The 13979-nt window shown below is 36.7% G+C and overlaps 1 protein-coding gene across 1 annotated transcript in view; it reads right to left on the bottom strand.

Moving 5' to 3' along the window:
• piezo2b (piezo-type mechanosensitive ion channel component 2b) overlaps positions 1 to 13979 on the bottom strand; it is a 98555-nt gene that overhangs the window by 5218 nt on the left and 79358 nt on the right. Inside the window, 12 exon segments of the mRNA XM_030161253.1 lie at positions 1134 to 1262; positions 2108 to 2280; positions 3874 to 3963; positions 5538 to 5726; positions 6155 to 6302; positions 7808 to 7910; positions 7913 to 7965; positions 10382 to 10593; positions 11184 to 11331; positions 12580 to 12712; positions 12932 to 13241; positions 13722 to 13901. Of these exon segments, the coding sequence (XP_030017113.1) occupies positions 1134 to 1262; positions 2108 to 2280; positions 3874 to 3963; positions 5538 to 5726; positions 6155 to 6302; positions 7808 to 7910; positions 7913 to 7965; positions 10382 to 10593; positions 11184 to 11331; positions 12580 to 12712; positions 12932 to 13241; positions 13722 to 13901 (1868 nt within the window).

Below are 13979 nucleotides of genomic sequence, written 5' to 3'. Positions count from 1 at the left end.
AATACACGACCAGAAGGCAGGAGGTGATTAGCATAGCTAATAAAGCAGCACAACAGCTAGCCCAGGGTTATTTGAAGCATTTACAACTTCCAGCTTCTCTAAAGCTAATAAATGTTGCTATTAATATGTATTTAAAGCAGCAAACTTTTTCAGCATCAAAAGCATTTACAGATTTACAGATTATTTGAAGTTCGTCACCATCCAGAGCATTTAAGGACTGAGTGAGGGTGAGGAACAAGCACAGGTTCTGAAAGAGATTATTATCAAAAGGGTATATACAGACATATATTCCAAGGTGACAATACCAGGATTCATCAGGATCAGATTGTGAAAGAGTGGTTCAAGGAGCATGGGGACATCATTTCACACATGGATTCACTACCACAAACTCCAGACCTGAACCCCATTGAGAATGTTTGGGATGTGATGGAGAACACTCTCCCAAACAAGACCTTGGTGACAAATTTAATAAACTATGGGTGGAAATAAATGTGGCAGAATCTATTGTGACATTGCATAAATCATGTGTGACATAAAGACAGCAAATGCATCCTATAATCAAGGTTGAAGGCAGTCAAACAAAATAATGTGTGTGACTGTTTTTTGGGGGTGGGGGGGTGAAGATTTTGTGGTCATGACTCAGGTTTAAAATAAGGTTGAAAGTAATGTTTAAAAAATATGTATCACTGTTTATGAATATATAATATTAATATATTGGTACAATTTCAACTGAACTGTGCACAATATTTAATAGGAAACCAATCAACAAAGACCAGACCAAGGACACAAGGAGACATGAAAATTAATAACCCACTCCAAACTGTAAGGTGAAAACAATGGGTGGCTGCATCAGTCTTCAATCTATGATATTATCAGTGAGGTGAAATGTGACAATTTGTGCTTTTACAGATTTACTAACCTAGTCACTAAACCACACAAAAGTCCTATGAAGCTGGATTAACTACTCTTCATCAAGAATAAATTAAATAATACATAATTTCACTAACACTTCCAGTGGTTTTCTATTTGTATTTGAGACAGCCAGAGAATGAAAGTGGCATCTTAAAACAACAACCTGAGTTAAAATAGTTTCACTCAGTCGTCTGGCGATGACACTAAGACACTATACTTACACACTTGTTAGTCCTGTCTCCTGTCCTGTCCCGTTGAGAAGCATGATGAGCTCCTTCTTTGTTTTTGGGTCCAGAGGTGTTACTCGTTTTCCAGATGCTGTTTCAGCTTTTGCACCAAGACTAGGGTCTCTTTGAGCACATACAGAGAAAAAGCACACAGAAATTAAGTATGATTTCTACTATCAATCATTTGTAGTTTAAGCTCTACGAGAAGAAAGTACACACATCAGACCTTTAACCTCCACTCTCTGGCCACTTTATTAGGTACATCTATTCTGCTTACCAGTTAATACAAACATTTAATCAGTTTTGGATCTGGTGGAAATGAAGGTTTGCATCATGGATGTGCAGCCGACAAATCTGAAGCAACTGTGTGATGTAATTTTGTCAATATGAAACAAAACCTCAGGAATGTTTCCATTAGTTTGTTGAATCTGCGCTGCAAAGAATTAAAGCAGTTTGATCTGATACCAGCAAGATGCACCAAAGAAAGTAGCTGTGATGCACAAAGACTGGATCATTATTTAAATCCTGAACTTTTATGTTAGCCATGCCCTGTAAAGAAGTTTAATACATTTTAAACTGATATCACCGCTGTTTGCACAATTTGAGACTTTGCCCATGAACATATTATTAAATAGAGTGAATAAAAGCAGGTGTACAGTAAGCTTGGGTTTTCATGCAAAAAGTAAATTTTTTCTTTATTTTTATATATTATATTATTTTTCAGTTTCTAAAAACTGATCCTATGGGTTCTAATGAAAGTTTGTGTAGAAGGAGATGTTTACAGATGGTCTTTTATTTCTGTGAGTTTCTGTGTGCCCAATGAGATCCTGTATTCCAACTGATATTACTCATCATAGCATAACAACAGTCCTACATATGTACCTACGTACACTAAAACACACTATATGGCTCTGTGCACATAACCACTGATGACAGAACATGTATCAATACCCTCTTTTTTTCTTTACCTTTGAACCGACCAGGACACAGTGATGGGGAAGTCCTCATCTTCAGTGGCCAACATGTCTATCAGGTTCTTCCTGCTGGGTGGACTGATCGTCCACAGAGAGTTGGAGTTGCCTTTCAGCTCAGCGATGATCAGGTCCTCTGGCATGTAGCCCTCCAGCCACTGCAGGGCTTCCTAACAACAGAGAACAGATCAGAACAGTCTCACAGAACCATTTATTACAGATACAACATCTAAAATGCCAAAATGTGATCATTTGTGATTGGATTGAGGTGGTCCATGCAAGTATTGGGCTGTGTGCAGACCTTCATGGACCCTGATGATGATTTTAATGATTCAGAAAGTCTGATTTTACATCTGTTGTTGGCCAAGCTGATCTTTCTCAATGGTTCTGTCTTTATTTTTAAATAATTTATTTGAATGTTTTATTCATTTTAACATTTTAATGTTGAAACTGGTGTTACTTTTAACACTGCACTGTGTGACTATCAGCTTGTCAGTCATGCAGTAAAATACCTCCACTTCATAATCTGATATCTGTGGTTCCTGGAGAATAACTCATGATGATACTATCTGCAATCTCCACTCATCTTATTTACAAGTGTGAACTAAGTGACTAAGATCTGCCATATTTATCATATCTCATGTCATATCTTCCCAGTTCTCAAGTTGTAGCTCCTCTACTCCTCACCCTCCCACCAGAGATCTGAGTTGAGAACTCAAAGAGAGAGGGGCTGATGCATCAGACATTTAACAACATAAACAAATATGAGTAAATAAATATGACATGTGGAGCAGCTGTCTGTTATTTAGTTGAAATTAACTGCAGTATTTTATGATCTCTGTCAGATGAGTGTCCATGTAAATGATATGATTAACTTTTACACAACATTGCATCATGTGTCAGTTGGCAACGTAGAGATGTCATACAGTTGCTAATTTAACACTTTTGATCATGCATTTTATCATTTTAAATAAGAAAATTTCAATTTTAAAGTCCTGGTCCTACCATGGTTTGTATACTTGTATACTCCAGATGTGTGTCACGCCTCTTTTATGCATCACAGGTCCAACCTCTGCAATACTGTCAAGGTTTAACCCACAGAGACCTTGAACAGCTTTTTGGAATATGACCTGTAATAATTCATCTGGTTTTTCTAAAGCTTTACTAGAAGCCTGAGTCAGATTGAGTCGTCATTGTCATTTTTATCATTACACTCTCACTTTTTACACTCTCATTTTACATTATATTATATTTTATATTCAAACATTCTGTGATTTTTATTCCTGTGATAAAAATCCATCCATCCATTCATCCATCCACACACCCATCCATCCATCCATCCAGCCACTTTACAGTCCCGTTTTTACATCTGCATTATCTAAGAACAAATTAATTTACCAGAGATGAAGAAATAACTGCTGTAAAAATGTGGCATTTTTCTTAGTCAGAGAAATAAAAGCATCTGTAATTAACAGTTGTTTATTGACTAAAATATGATACAAATGGTTTCATAGGGTTAATCGAGGACAGACAAGTGTATCCTCGATCAAAGCTCATTTTGCCAACCTCCTCGATCCTTGATCTTCGGCCCTCGATGTGCATTTAAGAAAGTTTAGACATCCTTGAGGATGGCGCACAGAGGTCAATTTGTGGGTCACTACCGAGAATCAAGGAACTGAGGAACCGAAGAGGTGAAAAATAAGGAACTAAGAACAGGTCATAGTCAACAATAGCTGACATCTTGTGCTGTGTGTCGTACTTACATCCTTGGTATAATTCATTACAAATGTATGGTACTCCTCTGGTGTCACATTGTGCAGTTGCTTCTGCTGGGCACTCATGGTGAAGATGGGCTGTGACAAGAGAAAAAAATAATTTACAAACACGTTTGAGCATGTTGTGTGCATATCTATTTCTTTTTATAACTGTCAATAAATCTTGAGTCATCCTGTTAAAATGTTTATATTATAGTAGATTCCCTTTCATTATCGAAATGAATCTTTAAACTTATCTTTATTGTTTTTATTTTAAGCTTATTTTTATCCTCACGGTAATGATAAAAAAATATTTTAATAAAGAATTCACCTAAATGTGTAAAAGATTTGATCAATGTTTTAATCAGTCATGGCCAAAATGGAAGGTGTGTGAAAGTCTGTGAACTCTGGAAGGACAAAATTAAATGACAAAAGAAATATTTGAAAGCAGTGCAGAATGGCTTAAACTTCATTAGCTGAACTTTCATTTGATGTCTATGGAGGGCTGAAAGTAACTAAATTTAATTTTCAATTTGCATGTGTAATTTCCTTCATTTTTCATTTTTGAGCATTTTTATCAATAACAATTATCATTTTTTGTTACTTTCATTCTAACAAAATAAACAGCATCTTCATGAGGTGAATAAAGACTGATGAGCGAAGAGAGGGAAAATGAAAAAATAATCAGTGAAATGTGAATCTGGTTTCAAAATGTCCCCATTGCTTTAATGAAACCAGCTTTAGAATTACAAAGTCACTTGATTATTTATTTATTAATTTTTCATTTTGTTAAAATTTTTATTGCTACACTTTCTCAACTCACATCACCTCTATTTCTATATTTAAGAACCTAAACAGCTGCCAGCAACCAGAAGCATGTCCTGATCTACAATGTTTAATAACTTCTGGACCACTAATCTTATCAATACATTTCTATAATTCTGGTAAAATGCAATGTCTCAGCTTTTCATCATCATCATCATCATCAGATATGAACCGTTTGGACGCTCAGAGACTCTAGTGAACGTGGAAACACTGTCGTCTTCTGCAACATTGATACACCAGTAAAACCCATGTAGTGTGACAAATGTCAGTGGTTGTAGATGCATATTTTTACATGATGTTAATGATGTATTTTGCTGATAAAGTCACTTTTTCTTTACTTTTCTCTGACCACAGTGTTAGTGACACAGTGTCATTTTAGTTGAGGTTCCACAAAAAGACCAATTCAATCTAATATCTTTTGATTTGACACTGAGCTTTTATAAATATCTACATGATCAGTGACTGATAGAAAAAATACCTGATTTTCACCGAGAAATGTAAAATGCAGAAAATAATATTTTAGCAAATGGTGATAAATCACTTGGGAAAGGTCAAATAAAGAGAAACATATACTTTGAAGACAGCAAAAAAAATAGAACTTCCAGGTCTTAAGTGTTAAGTGTTTCATAAAGGACCCCAAATATTAAAGTGAAATCTTACAGCCATGTAACCTATAATGAAAGCGTCTGATTTACAAAACTTTAACATGGACAGCAAAATGAAAAGCAAGAAATTCCACACAGGTGAAGTAAACAGCGTGTGCCTGGCCCTGCTCTTATTTCTTTTCTTTAGCTTTTTACATGCTTGTTCTGGTGCCAGTAGCTCAATAAATGAAACACGGTTCAGACCTGAAAGCCAGCAAGGGTAATCTCAAAAGACACGTCCAATGGTGCGTTGACCACTCCAGCCACAGACTTGACAAGGGACATGAAGAGCAGTGGGAACCAGACGATACAGATCAGCAGGACTACGATCATCCCTCCCATGCCGTATTTTACCACCTTTTTCTTCTTCTGGCCTCGTGGCTGGGGGTACCTCTGCAGGGTTAAGAGGAGGGACAGCTGGATGGTCATTTCTGCTGACATAAAATAGTATGACTTTTTTTTCTTTGCAATGGCAGGGCCATTTGTGCACATGCAAACAATTAATTGGCCCTGGACATCCTGTATGTTTAAAAATGGAACACTTTCAGTACAGGACACACTTGACAGCAGAGCAGGGAAACACCACAGCGGTGAATTATTTACTACAGTGAGACAGAGAACAAAGAAACTGGCAGGCCATAAAATTTGCTCTCAGCCAGTGCACGTCTGAGTTTAATCATAATAATTCACAAAGGAAAAACACGAGGAATTTTTCAGTAAAAAAAAAAAAAAAGGAAATTTTAGAAAATATTCCAACATGACAGAATTTGGCTTTTAAGATGATTTTCCTCATACTGAAGTTAAGGTACACTGACACACACCTTCTCAGATTCTCTCCAGCATTTGAGGATGAAGATGTGAGCGTAGATGTCCTCCACACAGATCCAACTCGACAGAGACAACGAAGTGTCCGTCCAAACCCAGTCCATCACAGCTCGCAGCTCAGTCAGGAATGGTACCAGGCGGAAACTGGAAAAACAGAACACCTGTCTCAGCTGTCCTAGGCTCAATAAAGGACTAAAAATTAGGATTTACTCCAGGACAGTCATCTAGTAGGCCAGCAGGATTCGTGACATCAACCAGTAACATCAAATATGACCCTGTTGTGTCTTCACCTCACCCTCACCCCACAGTGAACCCTGTACAATGACCCTAGTGAGGCTTGGTGGAAATACTCTACCAGAAAAAGGGTGATTTGGGCAAAAATTTTTGGACTTTGAACGTCCGCTTCACTGCATAAAAGATTAACCACCTTGGAGCTGCAACTGCTTTGTGAATATACCAAGTTTAGACAAAGAAAAGCATCTTTTTATACTTTTAGATTTTTAATACCATGACGCACTTCCTTAAACTCCACTAAGTGTTCTACCAAAATAACTTCTCTCTTATCACTATTTTGCAAATACATCACAGCATCCTGTGCTCAGCACCACCCAAAAACAAGCCAAAGATCACAGATAACTTTTAACCATATTCCATAGTGATACGGGGGAAGTAAGGTCTACCTACAGCACTGACACAGTGCTAACAAAATGTGGGAAAAAGGTCTGATACAAGACCCGACAGTGATCTCTAAAGCTCAAAATCTAGACTTGTTAAGGAGATATGAACCTTGGTCCATACTCGAACACAGAAGGTGATAGGGATGTAATATGAATGCCACCCTCTACAAAAGAGAAAAACAAGTGAAAAAGGAAGCAGAGCTTACTCGTACCCCTAACCGGTCGCACAACACTTCCTCCTCACCGATACCCTGCCTACCCAGGTATTCATTTTGAGTCTTAATTGTCAATCTTTTGACAAACAGTTCAAAAATGTGTAAAAAAAAAAATGCAAAAAAGAAAAATTAAGAGAAAGGCAGATATAAAGAATCAGAGAAAAGTGTCAGAGAAATAGGTTGGACAAAAACCTCAGACAGACAGACAGACGGATGGACGGAATTCCTGCTATATCTACTGTATATACCCTCAGAGGTGGGTGAGGGTATAATAAAAACAGGTGGAAGACTGTTCTGAGCAACTGTAGAAACTACACAGATTTCATGGAAGCAATCTACTCTTTGTATACACAATCTCATTTATTTGCAGGTGTCCACTAAAGACATAATTCCACTTAATTTTATACATTATGACATTAGACCAATAAATTTATTAAATTAAAAGCAAAATGTGAGGATATTTGTGTTGAAATGTAGGGAATAAAAGTAAAAACTCTAGTACAGTATTTAACGTATATGTATATTGTTGCTTCCACCCTCTTCAACAAACAAAGACTTATTTTAAAAATGTTAGTAACAAAACTTTTCATCTTCTTAACAAAATCTTCATCTTCAGTATTCACATATTTTGAGTGATGACTCCAATAACAATTCCTTTTTTCTTGTCTAACAGCAGCTTTTTCAGATCCTCACATCTCAGGAGCCTTGGACCTGTTTGGCCAGCTGGAAGAAATGATAGTTTCTCATCATAACTCACCCTTGAAACAGGAAAAGGTTGACATAATTGTAGCTCTTTGTGAGAAAATTTCCCAACACACGAGTAGGATAACCACAGCGGATCTGATAGGCCGACAGCCCAAGTAGATGCACTTGACAAAATACCACATCTGAGCAACTGTGTTATCACTGAAACGCCTATGAAGAGGAAAAAGAGAAACAGTTAGTAAATAAATATAAAATATTTAACATTTTTTAAAACCTCAAAACAGCTTACACCTCTCAAACACCAAAGATTATCAAGATACTGAGGAATATATTTTGTTTATATTTTGCACCATTTTCCTAGTATTAGACAAAAGAGTTGAGAAATAAATAACATTCATAAACAAACATTCATTCATTCATTTTCCAAGACACTTAAGTCCTCTGCCAGAGACTATTCGGCTGTGGATACTAAACATTTACATTAAAAAAATGATCAAAGCCAATGTGTTAAGAAGATATGATGAAAGTATTAATTAAGATGTATTATATTAAATAATGTATGTAATGTGTATCATTATATAATGAACACATAATTATTTTACAATACTGTTGTAACATTGTATAATGTACTATTATATAATGTATATAATGTGTATTATATGATTATGAATAATGTATTATGATATACAATGTATATAGTGTAATATATAATATCGTCGGCTTCCTGATAAAACCTGCTAAGTGACATTTTTGGTTGGGAATAAAAACCTGCTATCTCCCCTATTATAGCTTCAAATTTCAGTCTCCTGTGAAAGTTGTTGACATTCCATCATAAGTACCAACATTAAAGGAACAGATATTTTTTTTGCCATATTTCACAGTTTCCTGTTATATAAACAGTTTTTTGTTTCTCCTGTAAAATTTGCCAAAAGTCACATAGCAGGTTTTATCAGGAAGCTGACGATATGTGGAGTAATGGAGAGCTTTAAGAATGCTGCTATGAAATATGATATTATATTCTATGTGGGGAGTACGATATTGTGTAATTATGGTCCTATTGTATATTGTATGTAGACATGTATAATATGTGTTTTGTCTGGAGGCTTGGACAGCGTTTGTTTTTGATATGTGTACTATTTTTTGAGATTTATTTTGTGGAGCTTCCATGGGACTTTTCGGCCAGCAGAAAAAGATGGAGTAACGGGGCAGGAGTATATAAGTTGCACTTCATCCCGCTTCTTTTCGAAATATGCTTTTTTTTCTCCTTTGTTTTTATTTCTTGTTTTTTGGTTTTAAATGTTGATATTCCAAAAAAACAGGACCAACAGCCCTGTAGCTTACCGGTCAAATTAAAAGCTTTGAGAAATGTATCCAGATGCCATTTATTATCACCCAGTTATGTGTATTTATTATATTACAGAAATAGCCCATGTTTTGGTCATATTCCAATCAGATCTGTAAAAAATTCAAATTCCAACTTGATATCATTGATACTTACTGATTTATTGTATCAATCCACTTCCTATGTGTTATAATGGGAAAATTTTTCAAAGTCACACCAAATCCAGAATCAGGTACGGATCGAAATAATTTCAATACCTTGTGTTGACATCATCATAATGAAGCTGTACACCAAGTTTGAAGTCAATCAGAACAGTAGTTTCGGAGAAAAAGACGATTGAAAATTTTCCCCATAACAGCCCATGTTAAATTTTCTGTAAGTTCCCGGATCCAGAAGAAGATCCTGATCAGCGTGTGGTCATTATGTTTTGGTCATCTCCCCATCAGGGCTGTACTGTAGAAATTTCAACTTGATATCATTTATATTTACTGACTTATTGCATTGATCCACTTCCTATCTGTTATAATGGGGAAATTTTTCAAAGTTGCACCAAATCCAGAATCAGATCCGGATCCAAATAATTTCACTAACTTTTGTTGACATCATCATAAAGAAGCTGTATACTAAGTTTGAAGTCAATCGGAATTGTAATTTCGGAGAAGAAGACGATTGAAAGTTTTGTAACAGATGACAGACGACAGACGACGACAGACGACGACAGACGACGACAGACGACGACAGACGACGACAGACGACGACAGACGACGACAGACGACGACAGACGACGACAGACGACAACGACGACACTGGACGCCGTATGACGACAATAGCTACAGCCTATCGGCCGGTAAGCTAATAAAAATAAACCAAACCAAACCAATCCCAGCTGCCAACACATGAAAACAGGTTACACTCCGTACATGTCATTGCAGGGCCGACATATACAAATGAACAACCATTTACTCTCACATTCACAGGGGTGATTTAGATTTAGATTAACTAGTAAACGTATTATGGTTAATGGGTGGAAAGAGGAAGCTGGGGTATGCAGAGAGTAGCCACACAAACATGGGGAAAACATAGAAACTCCACACAGGAAGGCCCCACAGGCCAGTGCTGGGATAAAACCCAGGACCTTCCAGCTATGAAGCAACAATGCTAAACATGCACTACCGTGCCAACTTAATAACAAATATTAAAAGCCTTATTTAGACTTAATTAAATTCAAATTAATTTGGACATTTATTGACATAAGAGAATCTAATAAAAATATCAGATTCTTACATGTCTGTGACTCCTGGCAGGATGAAGAACATCCAGAAATGGATACCAAAGACCAGAATGACCTGGAAGATCACTTTGCCCATAACAGACTTTCTCAGGTAGAGGGCCCGGTCCACTACCATTGTGCCAAACTGGATCAAGACCATGACCAGGAAGGGTCCTGGCACCTGATCCTCCGACAGGGATGAAGTGATGTCTGCAGCTGAATGTTTCTAAAGGAAATATGCAACAATAACAAAGGAAATAGGACTATGAAAGGGATGTATATGTAAATGTGTAAACTGATCCCTTTATAATGAGTCATTTTACATGCACACCAGTACTCTGATCATTATCCAATTTCTGGAGTTTTTAGATTATTCAAGTGACCATGTAAACAGGATAATCTGATGTTTTATCAGATAACAACATGAGAAATCAGATAAACACACCTGGATTTCTCCCCAATACTCCGATGCCTCCCTGCATGTATACAGACTAATCTGATTTATTTACTTCTTATATGTCTGCACATGTGTAAACACAATTAAAATAGTAAGAAACAGAAGTTTCGTAGTCAAACATGAGGGGAAGACAAAAAGTTTGAGTCTACCATCACTACGTACGTACATACTCCGACAGAAATCTGATAATGGATTGGAGCGTCTAAACCAGGGTTATTCATCGCATTTCTTAGGTGTATGCAGATGTGTTAGATCTGATTATTACAATTATCTAATTACTTCCATTTATCTAACTTTTATGGTTACGTAAACAGGCTCATTGACACTGATTTTTGTTTATATTTAATAATGAAACCTACACCAAATGCCCAAAATCCAAACACAATGATGATGAAGTCAACTGTGTCTGCAAGGAACATCAGCACATAGACGTCTGTGACTGCGCTGTACTCTGGATGGATCAAGTTATAGAAGAACTGCCGCATGGGAAGGTAGATCTCCATAAACCTAAGTAAAGCGAGAATTTAAAAAGAAAAAAGAAAAGAAAAAAAAAACCATTGTTATTATGTTGTATAACCCACTAATACAGACAGGTACTGACATGTTAGCTTAGACAGAACTTTGATTTTGTGAAAACTGACTGAATTATCCTCTCAGTATGTTTTCAGTTACCAGTCTAGATGTAATATCTCAGAAACTACTTGCTCCATTATGATTATATTTAGAACAATAAAATGTTTTGCTGCTCTATTGCAGCACTTACAAAAATGACACAGACTGGCCGGATGGTAATGCTGTAATTAAAGATCTAAATTTAGGCATCTGAAAGGTTATAGCTGATGGACCACAGATATGGTTTTCCACAGCACTCCCTCCATTATTGCTCACTTCTTATTTCAACACTTCTCTCTTCTTACTTAATAACTTTGGTACAATGGAGTATTAGAGCCACATTAAAGAAGAACATGTGAAAAGGTAGATGTTTTTTTTTTTATTTTGCAGTTAGGTGGAAAAAGGTTTTCCCTAGTAAATTCCTTTTCATCTATCTCCATCTATCTTTTTTAAAAAACAATATTCTCATTAGAAACATTATGAATAATAACAACACAGATAAGACAATGTGTGGACAAAGAATCCTAATAATAGTAGTACTACACTATTGTATTCCAGAGTGCTTTGGTTCATACATGCTGGTATCTTTATCCCTGACTCATCCTTTTTCCATAACACCCTAATTTTATGCTTGATCCATGATGATGAAGATAAAACAAAACTGCATGGCCAGAGTAGTTTAATGTCAATATTTTAGAGCCACCTCCCTCTAAAATTTCCCCAACCATGTTTTCAGTGAAGCTCATGTATCATTAAGAGGAATCTAATCCTTTACTTTCAAACATCAAACACACACGCACACACACACACACACACACACACACACACACACACACACACACACACACACACATATATATATATATATATATACACATATATATATATATATATATATATATATATATATATATATATATATTTTTTTTTTTTTTTTTTTTTTTTTTACTTTCTTTTTCTGTTGTATTGATAACTTCTTTCCTGCTACTTGTATGGAGTGACTTTAACACCCAATAATTTCCCCCTGGGATTAACAAAGTATTCTGATTCTGATATTGCATTCAAAAGAATGGGATGCCATGGCTGTCTCTGTCAGGCATAAAAACAAAATTATCTCAGTTTTACGAGGCACAGACATCATACCGTTTTATGACAAAAGCTTTCCCTTTGTAGAACTGCTCCCTTAGCTTCTCCATGATCATCTGTTTGCGTGTTTTCTGATGAACACTGGCTTCACTGCCATCTTTGTGACTGCTGTTGCGGGAAGTGGTACTTCCTGCGGAAATAATTCACATTTTGAGAAGTAAATGAGCTGTAGCAAGGCACTAAGTTACCAATACAGTCTGGGAGGCGTAAACAAAAACCCCATTCAACGGTCAGGGCTGCAGACCACAAGAAATTGTGTTTTGTAAAACAAGTCTTGAGAGTTTCTGAGTCATTATTCCGGCATGATCGCTGAGTCTGGGAAATATTAAAATAAATGAGATATCTTTACCTCTCTTTGACCTGGCAGAAGAGTGCAGAGATCGCTGAGAAATATGAGATCCTCCACTAGAGCTTTTGCGACGCTGGTAGGTCTGCGGTTGTGGGTATTGCACCTGGACGTGTCCTGAGTCTATGGATGTCCCAAAGGTTATGGATCTCAAGGTGTGAGTGGATCCTCTCCTCTCACGAACTAACGAGGATGCGGGTTCAGACTCCTTTTCACTGTCCTCTCTGTCTTTTGTCTCGTCCTCTGACTCCTCTGGAGGAGGTGGTGGTTCTTTCTTTACTTTAGAGTCATCATCATCCCACAGACCATGGCACTAGAAATGGAGAAATTAGCTAAACACTAGATTTTATGCAGGTATTTCAAGTATAGTTGAATAGGAGACACTATTTTGACCCATAGTGCATTTATAGTGCACTCTAGAGTTGCTTGTTTAATGATAAACTTGGAAAAGTGCAAAACATACAGGATGTTTTCCTGTTTGTTATGTTATGGGCTGAATGACAAATATTCCTCACTGATCATATAAGCATAAATCATCTGCGTGAAATGAAATATTACATATTAATTATCTATTTCTAGCCCTACAACTGAGTAAATGTGCACCTGTCAAGACCATGGACATAAAGTAATTACTGCAATTTTGGGGCTCATTGCAAGCCAATTTAGGGAGAATATTAATAATGATATCAGGAGAAAACATTTATAAAGAGAGTAACTCTGCAGCATGTCTGTCTAGCATACAGCCGTATCACAGCGTTGCAGTTTTATAGCTTTGCCCATAGTCTAAGTTTACCTTCAGGATGGATCTATGGAAGAACAGTGCCAGTAACTGGACTAGGTCATAGTGGACATAACCATCCTTCTTCTCCACACCGATGATGTTTGGAGGGTGATATGGTTTATTTTTTTCTAGACTCTGTTTGTGGAAGGGGAAGAACCCAAACTGGAAGAAGTACTTGATGACAATGGTGACCTGTGGGATAAGCAATCTGAGTGTTAGCCAAGAGTAAATACAGAGAAATGACGTACCAGAACATTACCTGTACTGTAC

This window comes from Sphaeramia orbicularis, chromosome 17, assembly GCF_902148855.1.
Source record: "Sphaeramia orbicularis chromosome 17, fSphaOr1.1, whole genome shotgun sequence".
NCBI classification, from domain to species: domain Eukaryota; kingdom Metazoa; phylum Chordata; class Actinopteri; order Kurtiformes; family Apogonidae; genus Sphaeramia; species Sphaeramia orbicularis.
This window is presented reverse-complemented; position numbering and strand designations above follow the sequence as displayed.